We start from the raw sequence: 21,647 nt of genomic DNA on the forward strand, positions 1-21,647 counted from the left end.
AGCATTCTCCTCCTCTTGTCCCAGCTCTGGGGTGCAGAATACTGCAGCAGAAAGCCTGATGTGGCAACTCGAATTCAGCTCTTCCAATGATCTTGCCCTGGACTTGCACCAGAGCGTGACAGGCCCTAAGAGAACCCGGACAGAAAGCAGTAATGAGTTCACATTTAAAGCCAGGAAAAAAAAGTATTCATTAAATGAAACATGTTAGTAATTTCAACTATTCTGTCCTTTGCTGGATGAATTACCCTCGAGAGGGAAGCTTCTACTACTATCAAAGAAATCAACTCCGAATCGTGTGCTTTGCCTGCTTTAAGCAATCAGTATGTTATTGAAACTGAAACATCAGAGGTCTCTGGCAATTTCATGAGGAGCCAGGAATACGGCCCGGATCTAGTCACAAGGAGCCGGGGGCTGCTGCGGATCAGACTGCAGAACAGGGCAGCCTCTTTTGGACACTGGCTGGATTTTTTTCCAGGAACTGAAAAATTCCCAAGCCCAAACCAGTTGGTGTTTCGAACCAAAACTGAATTTTCAGGTTTCCCCCCCTCCCCAAAGCAAGATCTCCGACTGCCAGAAGCTGGACCTGGAACACTTGATGACTGCCCAGTTCTGTTCATTCCCTCGGAAGCATTGGCACTGACCAGTCACACAGGACACTGGGCTAGATGGACCATTGGTCTGAGCCAATATGGCCGTTCTTATGTAAATACATCTCATTTTGGATCAAAAACACCTGGCACCAACACAGATTTCCCCCCTCCCCCCTCCGGTTTTTGTTTATGGGCTGTTTTGTTTTTTATGAGGGTGCTGAAGACTCTACCATCTAGATCAGGGGTTGGCAACCTTTCAGCAGTGCTGTGCCGAGTCTTCATTTATTCACTCTAATTTAAGGTTTCGCGTGCCAGTCATAGATTTTAATGTTTTTAGGTCTCTTTCTAGAAGTCTATAATGTATAACTAAACTATTGTATGTAAAGTAAATAAAGTTTTTAAAATGTTTAAGAAGCTTCATTTAAAATTAAATTAAAATGCAGAGGCCCTTGGACCAGTGGCCAGGACCCAGGCAGTGAGAGTTCCACTGAAAATCAGCTTGTGCCCCGCCTTCGGCACGTGTGCCATAGGCTGCCTACCCCGACCTATAGCTTACTAGCAATCATTTCCCCCCCTCAACAAATTCAAGACTCAAAATTCCTCTCATGCCCTTGGATCATAAATAAATAAAATAAAGCCACCAACATGGACCAAGAGCTAAGTGAACTCAGCAGTACGTGAGCACAAGCACGGCTGTCATACATAGGCTAGAGAGATGGATTTTGATTAGGCAAATCTACTTGCAGGGACATGAGTGCTGCACAACTTCTGCTACTGAACAGCCACTAAACCAGAGTCCAAGGTGTAACTTTGATCTCCTTCCCACAGACAAACATTGACGTTGGTATCTCTGCTGTCCACAAATGGTAGCATCAGGTCTCCTCTATGTCCCCCTGGTGCAGAGTAAGCCGTCTGGACGGGTACAGCAGTGTGGCTGCTCCCAGCCCCCCACTCACCCTCCACTGACTTTCTTCCTCCATTTGTACAAGAAGCAATTTCAATTTCCTGCTGCTCCACTTGGCAGTAAAAGTGACAATCTGCCAGATTCCCTGTCCGGCACAGAGAAAAGTAATCAAGGATTAGGAAGAGCGCGCAGGCAAGCAGGACACAGTGGAGGGTGACCAGAAGAGAAAAGGGGGTGAGGGGCAGAGAGAAAGACAGCACTTGTTAGAGAGATGACAGAGGTGGGGACTAGAAGGTCTTTGGGGCTTCAAACATTTTGCATTTGTGACAAACACAAACTTCTCCACAGCAGGGGTTGCCAACCTCCTTCCCTACTCAGGACTCAATTCCTAGCAGCTGGGCAGAGTTGCCAGCAGCTCTCTGCTTTCCCGGCTTCAGGTGGAGCTTGTGGCTGCTGTTCTCACTGATCAGCTAGGAATCAGAAAGGCCTCGGGAGTCCTGTGCTCCCTGCTAAAGGCTGTACTACCACCCTCCCCGCCCCATATGCAGGGGCCCTGAACAATGCTGAGAACTGGAACGCCAAGCTCTGGCGCAATGCCCTGAGCTGCGCTGATACGAGGGATAAACCATTCCAGCCAGGGCTTTCGAACGCTCCCCACGCAGAGCAGGGCTGGTGCTTAGGTGAAAGCAATTTGCCCCCTCAATGTCTGCAAGGTGATACTTTTAATAGCTTTACGGTAATGCAATTATGTAAACTTAGGCAGGCTGCCTTGTCACTAACACTCACAAGGCATCTAACAGCCTGAAGGCAAGTTCTCAGCCTCTCTGAGCCTAAAGGGCCGAGATACCGAATTCAAATGCCTTGCTCTGGAGAGAGCTGGCACACCTACACAAGCCTTCGCACTCCTCAGACAACGAAGGCAGCCGTGCGTCTGCACAGATCTGCTGCCTCCACCGCCAGCTTCCGTGTCAGCGCGCTGTTAGCCAGCCGGGCTAAGTAGCAGAGAGGCGAGCGAAAAACCTCCGACACAGGGGTTGAGAAAAGCCAGCATAAAGCATTTTATTGCAATAATAAAACGTGATACTTTAATGTGGTGGAGGAGGAAGTGATGGCGGCAATTTCTCTTACCAAAAATTACTACACAGGGCAGAGGCAGGCGAGTGGGAAGGACCTCAGCGGAGCAGGACTGTGCGTCATACGGGAGACTGCTGCGAGCTGTGATGACCAGCATCAGAGTTTGGTAGAGAACACTCGGGTCTAAGTCGTAATGACGACGACCGGGGTTGGGGTTTGGTTTTCTCTTGTGGGCTGGTTTCTTTTTGGATCTCCCCCCACCCAAAACAGCACCTTCAATTTAAAAAGTTCAATTCAAGTTCCTGAATGTAGGTAGTTGCAGAGCTTTGATGGCTAAAGATAAAAAGGTCTTTGAAATCCAAGAGAAAATAACCAAGAGATGGAAAAGTCAATGGGGGCAGCTGTAAAGGCAGCCCCAGCCACCCTGGAGGGAAATTACTGCTGGGGCAGCAACACCGCCTCAAAACTGTCCTTCCACGAGGCAGGCGGGAACGGGGAAGCGAGTCGCTCCCAGGGGCCCAGTTTCAGCCAAGGGAACAAATACATTAGCCTAGAACGACTCTGCTTTCCAGAGTCCCTCAGCCCTCGATAGCTCCTATGGCTTTTGGAGCAGCAGCAGTTTTTAATACACGATATTTGCATCCAAAAAATTAACAGGTTTTCTTTGTTCAAACGATTCCTATCTACGGTGAACCCGTCAGTGCACTCACTGGTAAATGCTCAATCATACACAACTTCATCTACACCCAGAACAAAAATAAGATTAAGAATTTGACCCCAAAATGGTGAGGTTTACGGCATACAGTTTAAAAGACATAAAACCACACTACACGGAGGAAGAGTCAGAAGCAAAGCTGAGTGATCAGACACATTCAATCAGGGTATATGGTTATACAATGAGTGTAGTGGAATATCAGGAAAAGCTCCATACAAAGTCATGTGCATTTTTCTTGAAGCTGAGATTCTGGATTCCTCCATGTGCCAAACCTGTTGGAGAGAGAAGAGGAGTCAATGCATCAAAGGAGGCTGCGGAGGGAGCCCAACTTGGAGCCCCAAGACCCCTGGAGGGGGTAACTGGGGCACGTGAGGGGATTTGAAGACAAAACCACTGCAGCCCGGTTATTACCAGAGCAGGTGCATTCTGACATATGTTCAGCTTTTGCAATTAACTCTCCAGCCTGCAGCACGAAAGCCCACTCGCTGTGCTGGGTTAGGAGCAGATCTATGCTCTGCTTCACCTCGGAGCAGGCCAAGCCACCCAAATCCCTACACACAAGCAGGCTCAGTCTGCTTTCCTTAAACCCTGTTACAGGCAACACCTTCCCTCCTCCCCACACACTTCTGACTGATGCTACTTCCCCTCCTCTGAGATCAGCAGAACCAGCTGTACAACATGCAGCAAGTGCTGGCGGTCACCAGGCAGTTCCTGGCTTTCACCTACCCAAGAACAGGGAGTTGAGGAAGGGGCCTCCTGTCATTCCAATCTAATAAGCTCTACATCAAAAATTAGCGTGGCATTTGGGGGGATGATGCCTGGGTGGCCAGTAGAACCGTAGGCGTAATCTGGAGAGATGATCATCTTTGCTCTCTGCCCAACACTCATCTGTGGAAAGACACAGAACAAAGTCAGATGAATGCAAAAACTCCAAACCAGGCAAAGGCACCTCGAGAGGGCAATGCATGTTCTAGCCGGGGCAGCTACCCACAGGGCAGTGCCCGATGTTAGCACACAGGCATTCTGCCCACTGCACAGAGGAGACATCATGCAGTGAACAGACAACAGAACAATGACCACGGTCAGGCTGCTCTTGTGCTCAGACCACTGCCTGTCACACTGACAAAGACTCATTGTTTCCTTGTATTCCCTGTCTGTCTGTAGCTGTTATCTTGTCTTATACTTTGGCTGTAAGCTCTTTGGGGCAGAGCCTGCCTTTTGTTCAGGGTTCGTACGTCGCGAGCGCATGGACCAGCACCTCTTCATGACTACGGCTCCCAGGCACTAGGGTAACACAGATAATTAATAATAATTGGCCCATGCAATGCAGCCCATCCTCCTCCTCGGGATATTCCTGAAGACAAAGAGGAAGGAGAAGTCACTTATCTCCTGTATGTGCTCAGATTCCATCCTGCTCCTACTGATTGATCTAGGAGGTGACTGTGTGGGAACTACTTCCATTTAGACTAGATTACAGACGCACACGGGAATCATCTCACTCAGAATTAATGCACCCATGATTCTTGTGGGAAGGGACTACGTTAGCTACGTGCACTAACCTTTCTGCCCACGGTACTTTAGCATCATGGCAGATGCTCCTTTCTCTGCTTAGTCAAAGACCCGCAGCCTCAGATAGTGTAAGTTTGATGCTAGGCTCCACAGTTCTGCAGAGGGTTGGCATAACCATGGAAGAGATACGCACCTGTATCCAAGTTCCTGACTCAACCAGCATTACAGCAGACAGCTGTTCTGCTCTGATCAGGGGCTGGGCTACAGGCATGCTGCATGGGACGTCAACCAAAGACATGGGGACTCGCACATGTGCTGTGTGGACAAAGGCAGCTAATGAAGCCTGCTGTGCCACCCACTCTGAGCTGAGATAGCTCAGCATCCCACCCATGAGCACTCTGCAAAGCGCAGCGGAAAGCCAAGAGTAAGAGAAGAATGAGACTGGGGAAAAATCTCTGACTTGGCTTAGATTCCTTCTGTCACCCCTGCCTAGGGCACTCCTGCTGCCTAGTGATGGTTAGTCCTCCAAGCCACAGATGCCCTGGAAGCCCCACCCCAGCACACATTTCACCCCTGTCCCATTGGGTGGAAGGTACTTGGAGTGAGATTTTCCAGAGCACCCAAGCGAGTTAGGCACCCAGCTGCTAGTGAAAGTCAATGGGAGTTTGGTGCTTTAGAAAATACCATCATTCTTCTGGCTCCATGTGCTGGCCCAGCCAGGTGGGGAAAGGAGAGCAGTGCAGAGAGTAACACTCAGAGGGAGGAGGAGATGACAAGAACAGGGCAGACCGACACACCCCGTTACGGAGAGACAGAAGACTGACGGTGAAATGGATGCACACCTTGGAACAGGAGCAAGGCCCAAGACCACGGACCCAGGGAATGCAACAGAGGGCGCAGGAAGGCAGAGGGAAGTAGAGAACAGGAAGTAGAAAGAGGAAAGCGAAGGGCGCACCCTGAAAATGGGCTACACGTCCTATTTTTAGATCCCGGTTAAGGCGATGCACTCAGGGGAGGAAGCGGAATAGGAGATGCCCTTCGTATGAGCGGTGAGAAGGGGAGCTCAGACCATTTCCTCAGGATACCGGCCGGCTCTGTATTATGCAGGGGCTGCTACACACCAGGTGAAGCCTGAGCCCTGCACAGTCAGGAATGATGGGAACTAAGTATCCACGTCCTACTGAAACTGCAGGGTCTCAAAGGGGGCAGGGTAGAGCCCAGGACCCCAAACTGGAATTTGGCCAGGACAAGCCAGTTTGCACTCTCCCGCCTGCAGCACGCCTTGGGCTCCATTTTCAAGGGACACCTTTATTTACTCTCTAGGAGCCCTCGTCACAGACCAGGGCCCCACTGCCCCAGGTGCTGTACGAACACAGAACCCAAAGATGGTCCCTGCCCCACAGAGCTGACAATCTAAGTATAAGCTGAGACACCAGATGGATACAGACCTACAGGGGGAGCCCCAAGGAAAACACTAGAGGTCAGCATGACAGGCGATGGTCTGAGCACACCAGCAGCCAGCCACTGCCCAGGTTTTTGTAGGCACCGTAGCAGAGTTTTAAGGAGAGATCTGATGGTGGACAATGATTTTGCAGAGGTTTACAGGGAGCTCTTCCCAAGCATGAGGGGCAGCCCGGGAGATGGTAGCCCCACTTTGGGTCTGTCTCATCAGAGACTGTGCTGGGACATTAGCTCAGCGCAGATTCAGCGGGAGAGATGGCACCTGTTGAGTCACTGACACTCTGTAGGTGTCCCACTGAAGGGCTTGGCAGGCCCAGCCCCGCTGAGCTCACCAGATCCAGGAGGCGGTGAGGCAGAAGGTGACATTTACTCCCACACTTAAAATCCTGGATCGGGGAAAAGAAGAGAACAGCACATGCCGCAAGCATGAGTCTCTCCCACGTCTCTGAGCCTCAGCTGCTCGTCTCCAAACAGCCCTCACAACAGACACGGAGGGATACGGCCACACACCTGCGCGACCCCTTCTTCCCAGCCGCGGATCACCTCCTGCTTGCCCATCACAAACTTGAATGGCTTGTTCCTGTCGCGGGAGGAATCAAACTTTTTCCCATCCTCCAGCATACCTGAAAAGAGAAGCAATACCTCAAACATGCAGCATGGAAAAGACCCCACACCTCATCAGAGCCTGGTGCAGTCTGACCATCCATGTGACAGCAGGGTACTGGCTACCGGACACCGATGCCAAATGTTGCAGTCCTGGCATCAGGGAGGGCTCCCAGCAGAGCTCAGTTACTGGCCTCCAAGGGGCGGCTTTCAAGTACAGGTGCCACCACGGGATGCACAGCCCAGAAAGCAGAGCTCCCAGAGGGAAGACAGTCCCACCAAACACCACTTGCAGCTGGACCCAATGAACTGAGTGCAATTCCAGATGCTATGTCCTCTCTAGCTAGCAACGCAAGGAGAGAAGCTAAGGTCACGGAGAGAAGAAACATTCAGACAGGACAGGTGAATTTATCACTCCCTCCTGTGGCAGGAACAGCTTCCTGACATGTCAGATCACATGCAAGCCTCCCGAGCTCAGAAGGAAGATGGGAACTACAATGATGGCGGGGAGGGAGAAGACCCCTTCCATCTCCTGGTGCTTCTTGATGGGTCATGTTGCACATCAGACTGCACCACTGTTCTTGCTGGCCTGACTGCACCTTGCTCTTCACAAGTTCAAACTCCCGAGTTAGTCTGTAGGAGCACAGAGAAATCTCTCCTCTCGCTTATGCCCACAGATCTGCAACCACCAATTGCCATGCCAACCAGGCACGCAGAGCTGAAAGAAGCTGTGCAGTGAACACCAGGATTTCTGGCTCCTGCGCTACCAACCCCACCCAGCCAAGGGGGGAGATGGCAGGGGTTTTAGAGAGCCAACACTGCACAGCACACCCACGTTGGTCTGCTGCTAGAAGCTGGAATGGGGGCACTCGTATCAAGGTGTTTCTCCTGGATCCCCTGGCTTGTTTCAGCATTGAAGAACCCATAAGCTGCAGCCAGAATCAGGGACATGTTATGCTAGGTGCAGAATACAGCCCTCTTCTAAGGGAGCCCTGTACCCAGCCCTTACCACAGTGAGCGCATTGGTACTTTGGCTAAAGCAAGGTTAACGTCCTCAGGGCTAAATATAGTTCTTCAACACAAGCAAAGGAGGAATTTCCTCCTCTTCTGGCAGTTCCCTCCCTTGCTCCTTGGAGTTTCCATGACCTTCCTGGGGAAACATGGGAGCTTTCACTGCCTTATACGAGCAGCAGAGCTTGTCCATTGGCCAAGTTTCTTACACAAACGGCCAACCCAGGAATAAGCCGTTTGGGGGCTGCACACGCGAGAGGAGCTTGGGGCACACAATGTATCAAAAGTGATTTCTGCACCACCGGGTGTTCTCCTGGAGTCAGCGTCCCATTTCACTGGCTTTGTCCTCATCCCACACATTCCTCTAACCCTCCACACACGGCCAGAGGCAGCCAGGTGACGGTCTAGCCAGTTCCAAGGGGATCTGAGCTGGGACCCCACTAACACAAGAAATCCAAACCATGGGGCCTCCGAGAACGAGGGGCCCAAGGTGCACAGGAAATCGGCGTGCTCACTAAACCGAGGCAGGGCAGTGGAGTGGGTCTGTAAGCAGAACTAAAGAAGCAAACTGATAGTGTGACACAATGGATGCCTGAGGCACTTTAGCCCAGGGGAGGTCTCCTTTCTACAGGAGCCCTAGATCCGGCTAACAACAGGTCACTGAGAAATCAACACCCACAGGCACCAGACTGGAACAGGCTAGTTAGCTACTGCAAACAGGCTGAAGAGTAACCAGGAGTGTAATGATTAACTAACTGCATTACCCACACTTCTCTTTTCCCCAGTTCTTCAAAAACAAGCATCTGTTTTCCCCAGCGGAAGCTGTTTTACTCTTGGAAAAATAAATCCGTTGTCTCGTCCAGCAGGGCACTGTCCAGAGAGATTTCCCCTAATCAGGGCAGGCAGTGAGTCACTGCCCATGGGCAAGAGGACACAATGCACTGTGTGCACGGGGAGAACAACAAATTACATCTTACTTCAGGCTACATTATCACAGCAGCCAGAGCATCTAGGAAGTGGCTAGGAGGGTCAAGGATATGGGCAGGGGCGGCTCCAGGCACCAAGCCACAGAGGGCGGCCTGCCGGTCGCCGTGAGGGTAGCAGTCAGGCTACCTTTGGCAGCATGCCTGCGGGAGGTCCGCCGGCCGCGGCTTTGGCGGCAGGTACGCCGAAGGTGCAGGACCAGCGGACGTCCCGCAGGCGTGTGGCTGAAAGCCACCTGACTGCCATGCTTGGGGTGGCAAAATACATAAAGCCACCCCTGGATATGGGTCTGGGTAGATCTGCTTTTCCGTCCCGTGCTGGGGGGGCAGTAAGCACTGCAGTTCCTCGCATGTGTGAATACACCAGTGAAGGGAGATGCAAGCAGCACAGGAGCTCGCCCTAAACAATGCCGACTAGATGAGCTGCTCCTTGATTGATCTATGCGCACTTGGCTCAAATCAGCTGTCACTGACCAGCCGCATCAAAACCACCATGCGCCAGGACTGCTAACACCACACTCACCGGGTGGGATTCCTGCTCATCAGGCAGCCTGCTGCTATCCAGCCAGCATTCCCGAGGGGTACAGATTTAAATTTTATTAGAGAATATTTAAAATAAACGATACAAAGTGTTTGAAGCGTCAGTTAATATCTCATTGGGGGTTACATACAGGTTGTGGGGGGATGTTAATGTTTTGGTGTTAGGCAGCATATACATATACACAGTCTGTCATGTCCCCAATGCGGGGTATACGGTGGGTGAATTCAAGATACAGTCAGTAAACAGTGAGGGTACATCACTCATACAAACAGGTTACAGATAGTCATGGGCATGAATAAGCGGGCTGAGTAATGGGGTTAGGACGACCCTCCCATGGAGGAGTACGGTTTGGTGGGTTCAGGGCTTAGGGGATAGAGTCCAACGGGGGGGTCCACGGGTCTCGACTAAAACCCACACCAAGCGAGACATGGCCTTTCAAAAAGAGGCCCATTAGCTCACCGCTCGCCAGCAGTGCTGAGGCAGCACCACCTAAAGCCTCGAAGCCAGCAGAGTACATTTGAAAAGCAAAATAATTCTAAAGTCAGGTACACAAAGTGAAATCTGCCCTACAGTCATCCACACGCTTTCTAACCTGTGTGAAACGGCCCTCGCCGCATGGTGCGGTTCAGATTTAACAAGCTGGAGCACATTGCCGTGCGGAGACCATTCGCATACAATCCATTACAGAACATTGCCAGAGTACCTCCCAAAGTGCTGTAATTACCGGCGCCTTACAATAGCGAAAAAACCAAAGCACAGAACGCCCGGCCCCCATTCTAGCTCGCAGCGCCCCAGGCTCCGCAATGGCGCTGCCCCGCTGAGAGTGTAGGCGAGCCTGCCGATAATGGGGATTGTCTGCGAGTACAGAGAGTGCTGGCAGGCTAAGAGGAGCTCTGTGCCTTGCTGTGTGTCAGAGGAGATCTAGCTGCAATTAGCACAGTTCTCACACGGTGCTGTCCAGCTCCATTCGGGTCACCCACTAGCACTCCACCCTACCTCCATGCAGGCATGTGTTTGCTGGAGTTTTGTTCATTTACAAGAATAAGCTCCAGGGATTTTTCAAATACTGCTAATGTGCCCAGTGCTTGGAAAGCAGCTCCACTGCACCAAAGAATTCAACTCCGAGGTCCCTGGCTCAGCAAGTCAGCACCAGCATAGCCCTGCCAAGCAAAACACTGTCCTGGCCCAGGGAACAATGAGCTAGTAATTACTGCTGGCTTTTATCGGGGACACAATCCCTCCCGGTTCTCAGCCCTCTCGCACCTCGGATCAACAAACCAGCTACCATCTGCTGCGACTCCCCCAAAATCCCACAATCCTTTGAGCCACACACTGGGTGCTGCGCCAAAGCAGGAGCAGGAGGCTGGTAGTTTTACAGGGTCAGGCTGGACAGTGCTTTGCTCTCCTCCCCTCTCCCACCACCACAGTGTTCTCTTCCAGGGCTTCCTTTCCTGGAAGCAGAACACAACGCTGCCAGGGAGGTGCTGCAACCAGCTGGAGCAACAGCACAAAGAGGGAGGGAGTGAACTTTCCCTCTCACAGATAACCCTTCCCCCCTCCCCCAAGTCCTCTTTCCTCTCCCAGTTATCATTCTATTAACGATGGGTGTGGCACAGGAGCCTCTCAGCTCCAAAGGGACAGGCGCGGCTATTCTCTTCCTCTCCCCTGCGCCCTCATTTTAGCGCACCGCCCCGGTGGCGTGCATGCCTACAGCACCACGGATGGCACTACGGTCACTGATTTCCTCTCCCCTACAGCTTGCGACTTCGGTGTAGAGCTGAGCATCACATGGCCTGGGTATGTTGTTAGTGCTAGGGAGCAGATCAGCAAATGCTCCCACAAGCCAACTGCAAATTTTAGCGATGTAAAGGGAGAAACTATTCCCCAACCTTGCCCACTCTACAGTCAGGTACAATGCACCACGGCCAGGCCAGCGCTCAGAGTCCATGCACCAGTGAACAGCTTCCTGCCCTGGCCAATGCGTGGGGTGGGAGGATATCAAGGCATCTGATTTCCTGCAGAATTTAAACTCATGTAAGAGGCCCCAGCGAGGATCAGGGCACCGTTGTAATAGGCCGTGCACAGGGAAATGTGGCCCCAGCCCTGAAGAGCTTCACTTTCCAAGTATGACCTGATGAAGTGTTTTCCTGAGTCTGCAAACGCATGACTCTGGTGCGTCTGCTCACACTTGTGGCATGGGGCAGAGGGAAATTAACAGGATGCTAGTCAGTTTCACAGATGCTCTTTGGAACCCTCTGGGCAGCTGTGACACTGTCAAAGATCAAGTCACTTCCACACTGCAGCTGATCGGGAAAGCTCTAGCAGGTCCTGGAGTGAAGCAGAGTGGAGGACCATCCAGAAAGAGAGGGGCAGAGCAGCAAAGACAGCTACCCCTTTTCTTCAGATGCTCTGGGACCAGACACTCTTCCCTTCCAGTGGCAGGAGGCAAAGCATCAAGACACTAACTAATCAGAGGCTGAAATGGAGCCCACAAGCAGGAAAGCACCCTGGTGGGAACCCCAGCCCCCTCCTTTGCTCTCCAGCAGCTGAGATGGCCGGGGTGGGAGAGAGCCAGGCTGCCCACTGGGACGTTGCCTCCCGACCCCAATGGGCAGAGCTCTGCTTCCTGTGCCTTTTGTATTTACTCCTGTAATGGGTTTTTCAAGCTTTGGACTTGATGTTTCCCATTCGTCCCCTTGAGCAAGAGGACAACGTGCTGCATCTGGCATGTTACTATTGCTGCAAACCATGTCGCTAGCTGAGGTCTACATGCCTTTAGAAACACCACTGAGCAAAACCAGCCACAAAGGAGACAGGACGATGTGTCCCCCAACCTCCCTTAGCATCGCCTCTCATGCAAGGTTCCCCCTTCAAGAGCCCCTCCCCCTCAGAAAGAAATGAGCCCTGCAGAATGCCCTGCAACTCAACAGCTTTGGGCTACATCAGAGTGGAGGGTGTAGTGAGCTCCAAAGGCGAGGGACCCCCACAGAGAACAGACCTGCCGGCAGCTGCAGCCCAGGCACCTCCATGGACCAAGTGTGGCTGCCTGGTCCAGGGCAAGAGCCATTCACTCAGGCAGGCAGTTCCAACGCCATTACGGACTTACAGGTTACGGATGTGGAGTCTCCTACCAATTCCTCTTTGGAGGCCTGATCGCTGAGATAATGGCACAAACTGGTGACAGCAAAGCCAAGCCAACAGGAAGTTTAAGGTTCGCAGACAGGGTTATGTTTACTGTGCAATGTGAAGGAGAAGGCATTGTACTAGGACTGGGGCGGGGGGTGTAATCCAGAAAGCAATCTACCTCCTGCACCAGGGATCCCAGCACACAGCCCGCTCTGAACCGCACTTGGCTCTGCTTCAAGAGCTGCAGACAGCACACACTTGGCAGTTCCTTGCTACGGTTTGCTTAGGCGACCTAAGATGCAATGTGCAAGCCAGCTAAAGCTCCCTGCACAGCACCCTGCCCTGTTGGTCAGTAGCGCTGGAAGAGGGATGGCCTGAAATCCACCTGCCCTCTGGATGAACCAGCAGCTTCAGGCCTCTCCATCTCCTAAACTGAAAAGCAGAGTCAAGGCAGACGGAGCCCTCACTGGAGAAGAGGCTGTGAGAAATGGCATGGAAAGCAGAGAGCATTCCTGCACTAGCACTGTTTATTGCGGGAGGTATGAACAGAATGCCTATGTCATCCTAATGCTCTAAGAGACACCTCTGCTCAGGCCAGCTGCATTTCCTAAGGACTGGTAAAGGGGCAGGAAACCTTGTAACTCTAGGTCAGCTCCGATCCAATCTGGCTCAGAGGTAGCCTGTGGATAACAGCAGCATACCAGAGGTCACCAGTCCAGCATCCTGCCACTGACCAACGCCAGATGCTAAAGGAAGGTGTTAAACCCCACATTGAACAGTTATGTAATAACATACCCGTGAGGGGAATCTCTTCCTAACTACAGACAACAGTCACGCTTTGTATTTATGGCAGCACCTCGGGGCCCCAATCATGGACCAGCGACCCACTGTGCCAGGCACTGCCCCCAAACAATTTACAGCCTACATGGACAGGTTCTAACCTTCAAACCAATTCAAACAGACTCCTAACAAGGTCAGCAGGGTGCTATTAATTAAGGGACACTATTGGATTAACCTCCTCTCTAAGTTAACCAATGTTAATTTTTCTAGGCTCTTTCTACAGAAGCTTTTCCACATCCACTGCCCTTCTCTTGACCTTTTCTAATTTCTGCCACGTGCTGTAGAGATGTGGATGATCCAAACTGACCGCGGCATTCCAGGCGAGGCTGCCACCAACTTCCACAACAGCCTGGGGATATTGTCCTTTCCTCAGTGCAGCCTCACACCCGACTGCTTCTCTCTCAGTGCCACCGTGCAGCAAGTGTTTCACTGAGCTGGCCACCGTGACACCTACATCTCCCTTCCAGTGTCCCACATCCTGCATTTGCCGCCACTAAACTTCACCTTCCGGCCCTCAACCAGCTCACCCTCAGCAAGCAGGAACTCCCTCCACCTACCACGGCCAGCCAGGACTCTGGAGCGCAGACACCACAATGAGACGCGCTATGTGAACACCCCCATCATGCTACCCAATCTCCCACCTACGTTAGCTCTTTCTGTGGCTCTTCTATATCCAACTGAGCTAAATAACTGTAGCCTCAGTACGCTTTGCTATCCTACTCCCCCACCCCCCCAATCATTAGTAACCAGCCCTAGCACGGATCCTTCGGACTCCTCACAATTAACCTACTTCCCCGTTCAGAAGTGGCTATTCAGTCCCACTATTTTCTCTTAACCAGTTTCTAATACATGAGAGAACTTTACCCTCGACTTAGTTTCCTTAATAGCCTTTTGTAACAGACTTTATCAAAGGCTTTTTTGAAAACCCAAATGTGTTGTATCCAGCAGGGCTCCTTAGCCGCTGCATTGCTAACCCCTCAAAGAATCCTCACAGGTTGGAGAGAGACACCTTCCCATTACACACACAGCTAAACCCAGGGTTGTGAGTTCAATCCTTGAGGGGGCCATTTAGGGAAGTGGGGATTGGTCCTGCTTTGAGCAGGGGGGTGGACTAGATGATCTCCTGAGGTCCCTTCAACCCTAATAATCTGTGATTCTGTAACACACTGGTTGGTCTAGCATGCTTTCCTAGGTGCTTTAAGACTATTCTTCTAACTTGTTTACCTGACACTGTGGTAAGGCTCATTGATCTAACCGCCAGGATCACCCTGCCCCATTTTTACAGACAGGCACAATACTGATTACCCTACAATAGAGTGGCTGATTTTGATCAATTACATATTTGAGTTGGCTCCAGGTCTAGTTCCTGGTGGACAGGTGTCTATGGTGAAAGCCAAGATGGGCCCTCAGCCACAGGCATCCTCTTTCTGCTAGAGGTGGTCCCTGGGGAAGAGGGTTAAGGTACCTTGGTAGGGAAGCTCAGGGGAAAACGGCCGCTCTGGCCCACGAATACAGACTGTGCGGATTACAGACATCAAGCTCCAAGGATGTCAATCTAGCATCTTTCATGAACGCTCAGTTTGACTGATTTTATAAAACGAAACACTTGTGGAAGTGCTGGGTCAGCGACCCTGGGGACCAGCGCCCGCTACCATCCCACACGTGCAGTACACACATTCTATTGCTGAAGAACTGGTGGAGCAACATTCTGAACACATACTTACTAAGTGGCAGCCTAGAGAGACTTCTCCACAGACTTTTGGCAAATGCAATACATGCTTTTTACCTAAGTCACCGTGCTCAAGAACCAGATGTGTTAAAATGAAACCAAATAGGACAGAGAAACAGGAGCGCTGTGGTTTACCTGCACCCAGCTAAGCTAAGCTGCTTTGCTCTTGCTAGTCACATCCACGCAAGAGATCCTGAGCTTCTCTAGCTTTGCAAATTCAACATAATAGGTACATTGATACTATTAAATAGACCGCTCTCAAAGATCCCCATTTAATTATGTTGAAATAATGGTTTCAGAAGTAGATATTTGAAATAACTTTCTAATCAAATGACTCCAGAACTATAACTTAATGAAGCTGAATTAAATAAGACCTGCATTGCCATATAGCAATTGTGAGCCATTACTGAAAGCTACAAGTATGCAGCCTTGGGACCGGAAATTCCTACACTGCCAAGAATAGAAGCTATTTGCATTTCAGACAATTGTGATTTGGGGATTAATCCCATATCTGTGCCCTTTAAGGTACCTTTTGGGAACAGCATACAATGCACTCCAAATTAGTGCTCTCATTTATGCTGTTCTAGATTCCAGGGATGTTACTAAATAGCCAGCGGGACAGGGGAGCTGAGCTGTGCATGCCTGAAACGTTTATTTAGGACACAGGTCCCCTCTCCAATCTGCACAGCAGAACTCGACTCACCCTGCTCTTGACATCCCCCCCCCCCCCCCCCGGGAGAGGGGGCTATTAGAGCCAACAGCCACTGCGCAGACAGGAGAGTTTTGCTGGCATTGTCCTGGGGATTCAGCACCCCAGGGTCTCTCACTGCTGAGCTGCCATTCTCTCAAGGAACCAACAATTCAGAGCAAATCCTCAGCCCCAAGGGCCATTAGAATATAAGCGGGGGCGGGGGGGGGGAAGCACTGAAGACAGGCTGCTGCTGCTTCAAGAATAGCCTCAGATCTGTAGCGGGGATGGGCTGGGAAGGAAACACTTGGGACATCCCCCCCTGAATGAATCTGTGGGGAGGAGTTAGGAAGGGGTCCCAGCGAGACGCCTCTGTGCTGCCTCAAAGCCAGTAAAGGTTAGCAATAGGGATGGGAGAGGGGATGCGGAGGGCTGGCATGCAGCAAAGCTGGCCCACCGAGAGCCACCTGACTGCCTGCCTGCCAGCCATCCCTTTGTTCTTCCAATGGCAGAGGAAATGGGGCTGCCGGCAAAAGAGGCAGCCCCATTTCCTCTCCCCCACCCCGCCCCCGATTAAAAGGTTAGCGGGGAAGGAAGGAGAAGCAGATGGCCTGGTTGTGAGCCATCAGCCTCGCAGGAGCAAGCACAGAGGTCTAGCCTCTGCGTACCCTGGAACCTTCCCCTCCCCCTATCACCACCATGGGGCAGGACTGTAAGGGGCACGGCTCGATGGACCCAGGCGTTCCTCACCCCATCCCGACAGTGGCTCTTCTTCAAACAGTAGCAGCCTCAGGAGACTGCCACCTCCCCTCCTTCCTCAGGACAGGAGGAAGAGTAGAGTTTGGAGCATGGAGACAGGGGAGAACTATCTGAGATTATTTATCTTAAAAGTGACCAAGTTACTGAAGACAGGCCTAATAGGCTCAGCCATAGCAACATGAGCCTTAGAAAGACCTTGGAATGACCACCACCACCACGAACGGCCGTGAGCTGGGAGTCCTACACTTGGTGTGCCAGAACAGAGACAGGCAACCAAGTCGTAAAACATCCATCGCTCACCAAATGACAGCTGGCATCTCCCACTGCCCCTCTTTACAGCTACAGAGCTGCTCCTAGAATTGAGAGCTGCAGGTTGGCTGAGCGGGTGTGCCATTTTACATCACTGCCAATCTGGCTTCAAACCAGGAAGGCAAAGAATCGCCAAAGAGGGTAAAATAGGCTATGTGCTTGTCCCAGCAGATGCACAATGTTACATCACGGAGAGTGTTAAAAGGTAACAGGCAAGGAATGAGGAGTGGACAGGAACAAGAACACGTGTCACTACAGGATGTGCGGCTGTGGAGAAAGGTTAGTCGGCTCAGATATTTCTGACCCAAGGAGCAGCAAGCCCAACCCTTCTACACAGTTAGTTTTTTTAAATTTCTTGTCAGGAAGACTTTCCAGCTGGGTTTAGTCAAGAATTTACGGGGGGAGAGAGATAATAGCCTGACCAGAGCACAGAATGAACAGCACCTTCACGGAAAGGAGTCTCCAAACCAGAGAACTACCTCTGACTTCTTGTGTGAAGGAGACACCATCAACCACTTCGGGGCACTTACACTCTGCACTAATACAATTGTGTCTTGGGACCCAGTTAAAACACTGTCCCTTGACCTTCCCCTTCTTCTGTGGCTGAAGCTTTGGACAGCACCAAGACATTCACCACATTACAGTCCTGCCTACGCTGAAGTTGGAATCCTATTACAATCAGGTTCCTGACATTTGTAATGTAGATGGACCCATAGCACACACAGCATTTGGACTCCACGCCACCATCCCACATGCTTATCCCTTTTCCACCCCCAAAGGGAACAGACGTCTGGCTGAGAAGGGTAGAACAAACTGGAGACATTAGGGAAAGATGACAGGGCAAGTCGCTTGCAGACCCTCCTGCTAGACCACAGATCCAACCAAACAGCAGGACACCCAGAAACTTCACCAAAGCGCCTCCTATCTGACCTACAACCAAGCGGGGGGCTGCTAAATGCGCCTGTCTCTAGCGAACCCACCAGAAGAGACACAGCAAAGAACAAAGTGAGACGATCCCTAGCAGAATATTGTATGCGAAGGAGCTTTCAAGTTACACAGCCCACGGGGGACTGCCTGAACACAGGGCTACCAAGCAGCTGCTCGTTCAAGTGCTGCAGTGAACGGTTACCCCTTAAACGTGTATCCCAGTCCAGGGTGGGGTCTGCTCTCGGCTCTTGTGGGTTGGTCTCAGCACTTAAGGGGGCTCCTTCTGTACCAGGCCTCTTCATTGCCTCGCAGTGGCCCATCCCATAACCACTCCCCGACAAGCCACACACCCTACTGCCCCCCCAGCTCCATCAACTGCTTGGAGCCCCCACCCAACTCCCCACGGGGCACAGCCTATAGGGCACAGCCCCCACCCAAGCCCACAGCCCCCAGGGCACGCCCACCCCCACGAGGCACAGCCCCCACCCCACGGGGCACAGCCTATAGGGCACAGCCCCCACCCAAGCCCCCACGGGGCACAGCCCCCAGGGCACGCCCACCCCCACGAGGCACAGCCCCCCCCCACGGGGCACGGCCCCCACCCCCACGGGGCACGGCCTATAGGGCAGTCCCCCCCCCGGGCTCAGCCCCCCGCGGCGGGACTCACCCGTGTAGTGCACCACGCAGGTCTGTCCGCGCTTGGGGAAGGTCCGCCCTGCGGGGAGAGACAGAGAGACCGTGAGCGCCGGGATGGGGATGGGGCGAGGCCGGGGGTCTCGCGGGGGGGAGGAGGCAGCCCGCGGGGGGCGGCGGGCCCGGGCGCCCCTCACCGTCTCCGGGGGCGATGGTCTCCACGTGCACGCCCATCCCGCAGCCGCCGCCCGCCCGATCCCGCAGCCGCCGCACTCAGCTCAGGAAGCAGGAGGAGACCGCGTGCGCATGCGCAGCCTCCTCAGCCCGGCCCGCACGCCGCCGCCGCCATAGAGAGCTCGCCGCCTAGAGAGGCCCCGCCCTGCGCGGAGGCGGCGGCCATCTTGCGTGAAGTCCCCCCCACCCCCTCGCTCCCCTGCGCGCGGAGCCGTGTCGGGCCGCCGCAGGGCGGCCATCTTGGCCCCACAGGGCGCGCCGGGATCGTTGCCATGGGAACCGGGCGCCCCTGAGCGGAGCCGCTGCCGCCCGCCGGCCTGGAGCCCAGCGGCTCCCCCCCGCCCCCTGCAGTCAGGGGAGGAGGAAAGAGACCCTAGGCTAGAAACCGGGGCGCTGCAGTCACCTGACTCCAGGAGCTGGGGCTTGGGGGCATCGCGGTAGCGATCCGCGCCCCTTTGGCCCCAGGCCGGGCTCGCTGCAGCGAGCAGGCGGGTAAGACTGTCCCTAGAGCCCCGTGAGCTCGCCTCCCGGCGCTTGTCGGGCTGGGGCTCGGCCCCTGGCAGCTGCGGGGCTGCACTGAAGCCAGACAGGCCCGGCCTCCCTGTAGCGGGGTAACGCCATCGCTCGGGGCGGGGGTGAAAATCCAGCCCCCAGACTTGGGCTGACAGCGAGCACGTGGGAAACATCAGCACAGGGGTTTCTTCGGGGGGAGGGGATAGTTACCTGTCTAAAACATAGCCCCTAATCGCCGCCCGTCTGATCGCCCTACACGCGCCCCGCCCCAGGGGACAGCGCTATGTCACAGGCAAGGTTCTCTTGCCGCCAGAGCTACCACCTCTCGGGGAGGTGGACACTACAGGAGAAGTAGTTGCATCTTCATTAAAACACCAGAGCCGCTGCATCAGGGCTGTAGCTCCACCTGTAGAGAAGCCCTCAGACTTTGAACAATACATTCAAGGGCGCTTCCCCCCATTACCTGAGCAACTGTTTTATCCGAAAATCTCTTCAGGACCCAGGAGCGGCTTTGCATTGAAGAGGATTATTTCTAGTTAGACATCTTATTTCCTCAGCTGAAGTGGAGGAATTTGACTTTTGCTAAGTGAGCAGGGATGCTTCACGGACAGGGAAGCACGTTAAAAAAGCAAACACTTTCAGCGGGTGGCATTAAAATGCGAGACAAGCGGAGATGCGTAACATAATAGATAAGAGGCTGGAACACAGGTTTTTAATTGAAATTCATTGCTCAAATCTTTCAGAAAGCAAAATATTCAAACTCCAACATTCCTGGTTTGCTTTGTTCTTAACTGTAGAAATATTTCAATTCACACACTCCTGTTCTATTATTTGCCAGATTGATGTCTCTCCCACTTCCACCAGACTGGTGCCAGCAGAGAAAAGTGATAATCCCAAATCCAAGATGGAAATAGGAAGGTGCGTGCTCATCTAACTGCTGATTATTATCTCTGTTGAAGGGGACCGCAGCAATCTGCTCTGGAAATCTGTAGTGTTCACCTTCCCCACATTGGTAAATGGGAGTGAGGATGTGGGAAGGGAAGACACAGCTCTGTTTATTTATAAGTATTTTCATGATGCTCATCACTTAAGAATATGAGCACTTTGCACACTTTAGTCATTTTAACTGCCCAGCTTCCCTATGAGGTAGGAAGTGTTACCATCTTTGTTGTCAGCTGGTGAAACCATGCCACAGAGAGGTCACATAAGTAACCTGTAGAATAGCAATGGTCCAGATCACCTGATGTTTAACCACAGGGTGATCCTTCCTCCCTAGTGGAGCTGTAGTGGTGCTAACTCCCGCAAGTCCTTTAGGCAGCAATTAAAAATGAACCGGTATTTTGCCCAGTCAGTTGACTATAGCCCTAAGCACCCAAGGTAGAGATGATCCATTACACAAGATGTGATCGCTAGTAGTAGGCGAGATTATATCTCATGTAATAGCATCATCAGTAGCGTGTTAATAAGTGCCTGGCGAAGACTGGTGCCACCAATGTACCACAGATTATCCTTAGAAAAGTAAAATGGCATCTGCTCACGCCCCCGGTTTCCATCACAGTGTACTGGCAGAAGTGAAGTTTGTCAATAACTCCAGCCAGCGATTACTCTACACTTCCTCAGGCGCCCCTCAGAGCTCTCGGCACCACTCTGGCCTCACAGCAGACTGCTCAGTCACTTTTCTCAGAAGCTCTCCATGTCCCATCTACCCTGCTGGGTCAGGACACAGCAAAGGTGTTTAGTGGCTCCTAGAAGTATCAGAACTAGCTTCTTCCAGCTCAAACACTGAGCCCCAGGAAAATGGCTTTGCTCAGTTAACCTTCCCCACATACAGTCTAAGCTCTAACAAAGGGCCTCCTTTACTTTCTTGGATCCAACTGCTCTTCTGGCCAAACACTTTGTCAGCATCTCTGCTGTGCTCTCTGGAGAAACATCTTACCCCTAACTAGAGCTCCTCCCAGCTGAGAGACAGGTCTCTTTATAGCTGTAGCCAGTTTCAAGTATGCCCAGTCACCTCCCAGCCCTGCCATAATCCCTTCCTTCCCTGTCAGACTGCATGTGAAGGCGTGTACATTCCACCACAAGGCTATGTTAGAAAATACTGGTTCAAGACATAAAGCTCAGAAGAAAAATAAAGAGCTACGTTAGGTCCGTGGTTCCCCATTAACTGTTGTGGAAGGCTTGGTGAGTTAGTCGGTCACCCCTTGAGCTTGGTGTTCTCGTCTTGCTCCTTACTGAACAGTGGACTGGACACCTGCAATGCCCATATGATTTCCAGGATCTCTTTAACAGAACTTTCTTAATGGGGAAGGACGTATAGCAAGGGCTGCCTGAGACAGAGAGATGAGCTGGAAGACCTCAGTGGTCAGCCTTGGTGACACCACGGTGAGGTCTGCACTCAGCAGGGAACAGAATGAGGTGTCAGCTTCTAGTATCTCAGTTCATGGTGAAACTTTACAACCTGCAAAACAAGCTGATTCTCCTTGAACAATTCCCCACCA

At 52.3% G+C, this 21,647-nt stretch overlaps 1 protein-coding gene and 1 long non-coding RNA gene across 4 annotated transcripts; one reads left to right on the forward strand and one right to left on the reverse strand.

Moving 5' to 3' along the window:
* Positions 1-2,528: 2,528 nt before the first annotated feature.
* FKBP1A (FKBP prolyl isomerase 1A) lies at positions 2,529-18,714 on the reverse strand. The gene is made up of 5 exons (XM_044986239.1): positions 18,600-18,714; positions 18,437-18,484; positions 6,764-6,876; positions 4,010-4,171; positions 2,529-3,555 (listed from the first exon to the last, which is right to left on the reverse strand). Exons 1-4 carry the CDS (start codon positions 18,634-18,636, stop codon positions 4,043-4,045), a joined length of 327 nt encoding a protein of 108 aa, XP_044842174.1. The 5' UTR covers positions 18,637-18,714; the 3' UTR covers positions 2,529-3,555; positions 4,010-4,042.
* Positions 18,715-18,854: 140 nt separating this feature from the next.
* On the forward strand, positions 18,855-21,595 carry LOC123347989. Of its 3 annotated transcripts, none has more exons than XR_006573137.1 (3): positions 18,855-19,128; positions 19,988-20,067; positions 21,389-21,595. It is a non-coding gene; the product is annotated as an uncharacterized LOC123347989 (long non-coding RNA). The 3 variants fall into 3 exon arrangements; XR_006573139.1 differs by having other exon boundaries at positions 21,425-21,595; XR_006573138.1 differs by having other exon boundaries at positions 21,439-21,595.
* The last annotated feature ends 52 nt before the right edge of the window (positions 21,596-21,647 follow it).

This window comes from Mauremys mutica, chromosome 13 (assembly GCF_020497125.1).
Source record: "Mauremys mutica isolate MM-2020 ecotype Southern chromosome 13, ASM2049712v1, whole genome shotgun sequence".
In the NCBI taxonomy this organism is placed as follows: Eukaryota; Metazoa; Chordata; order Testudines; family Geoemydidae; genus Mauremys; species Mauremys mutica.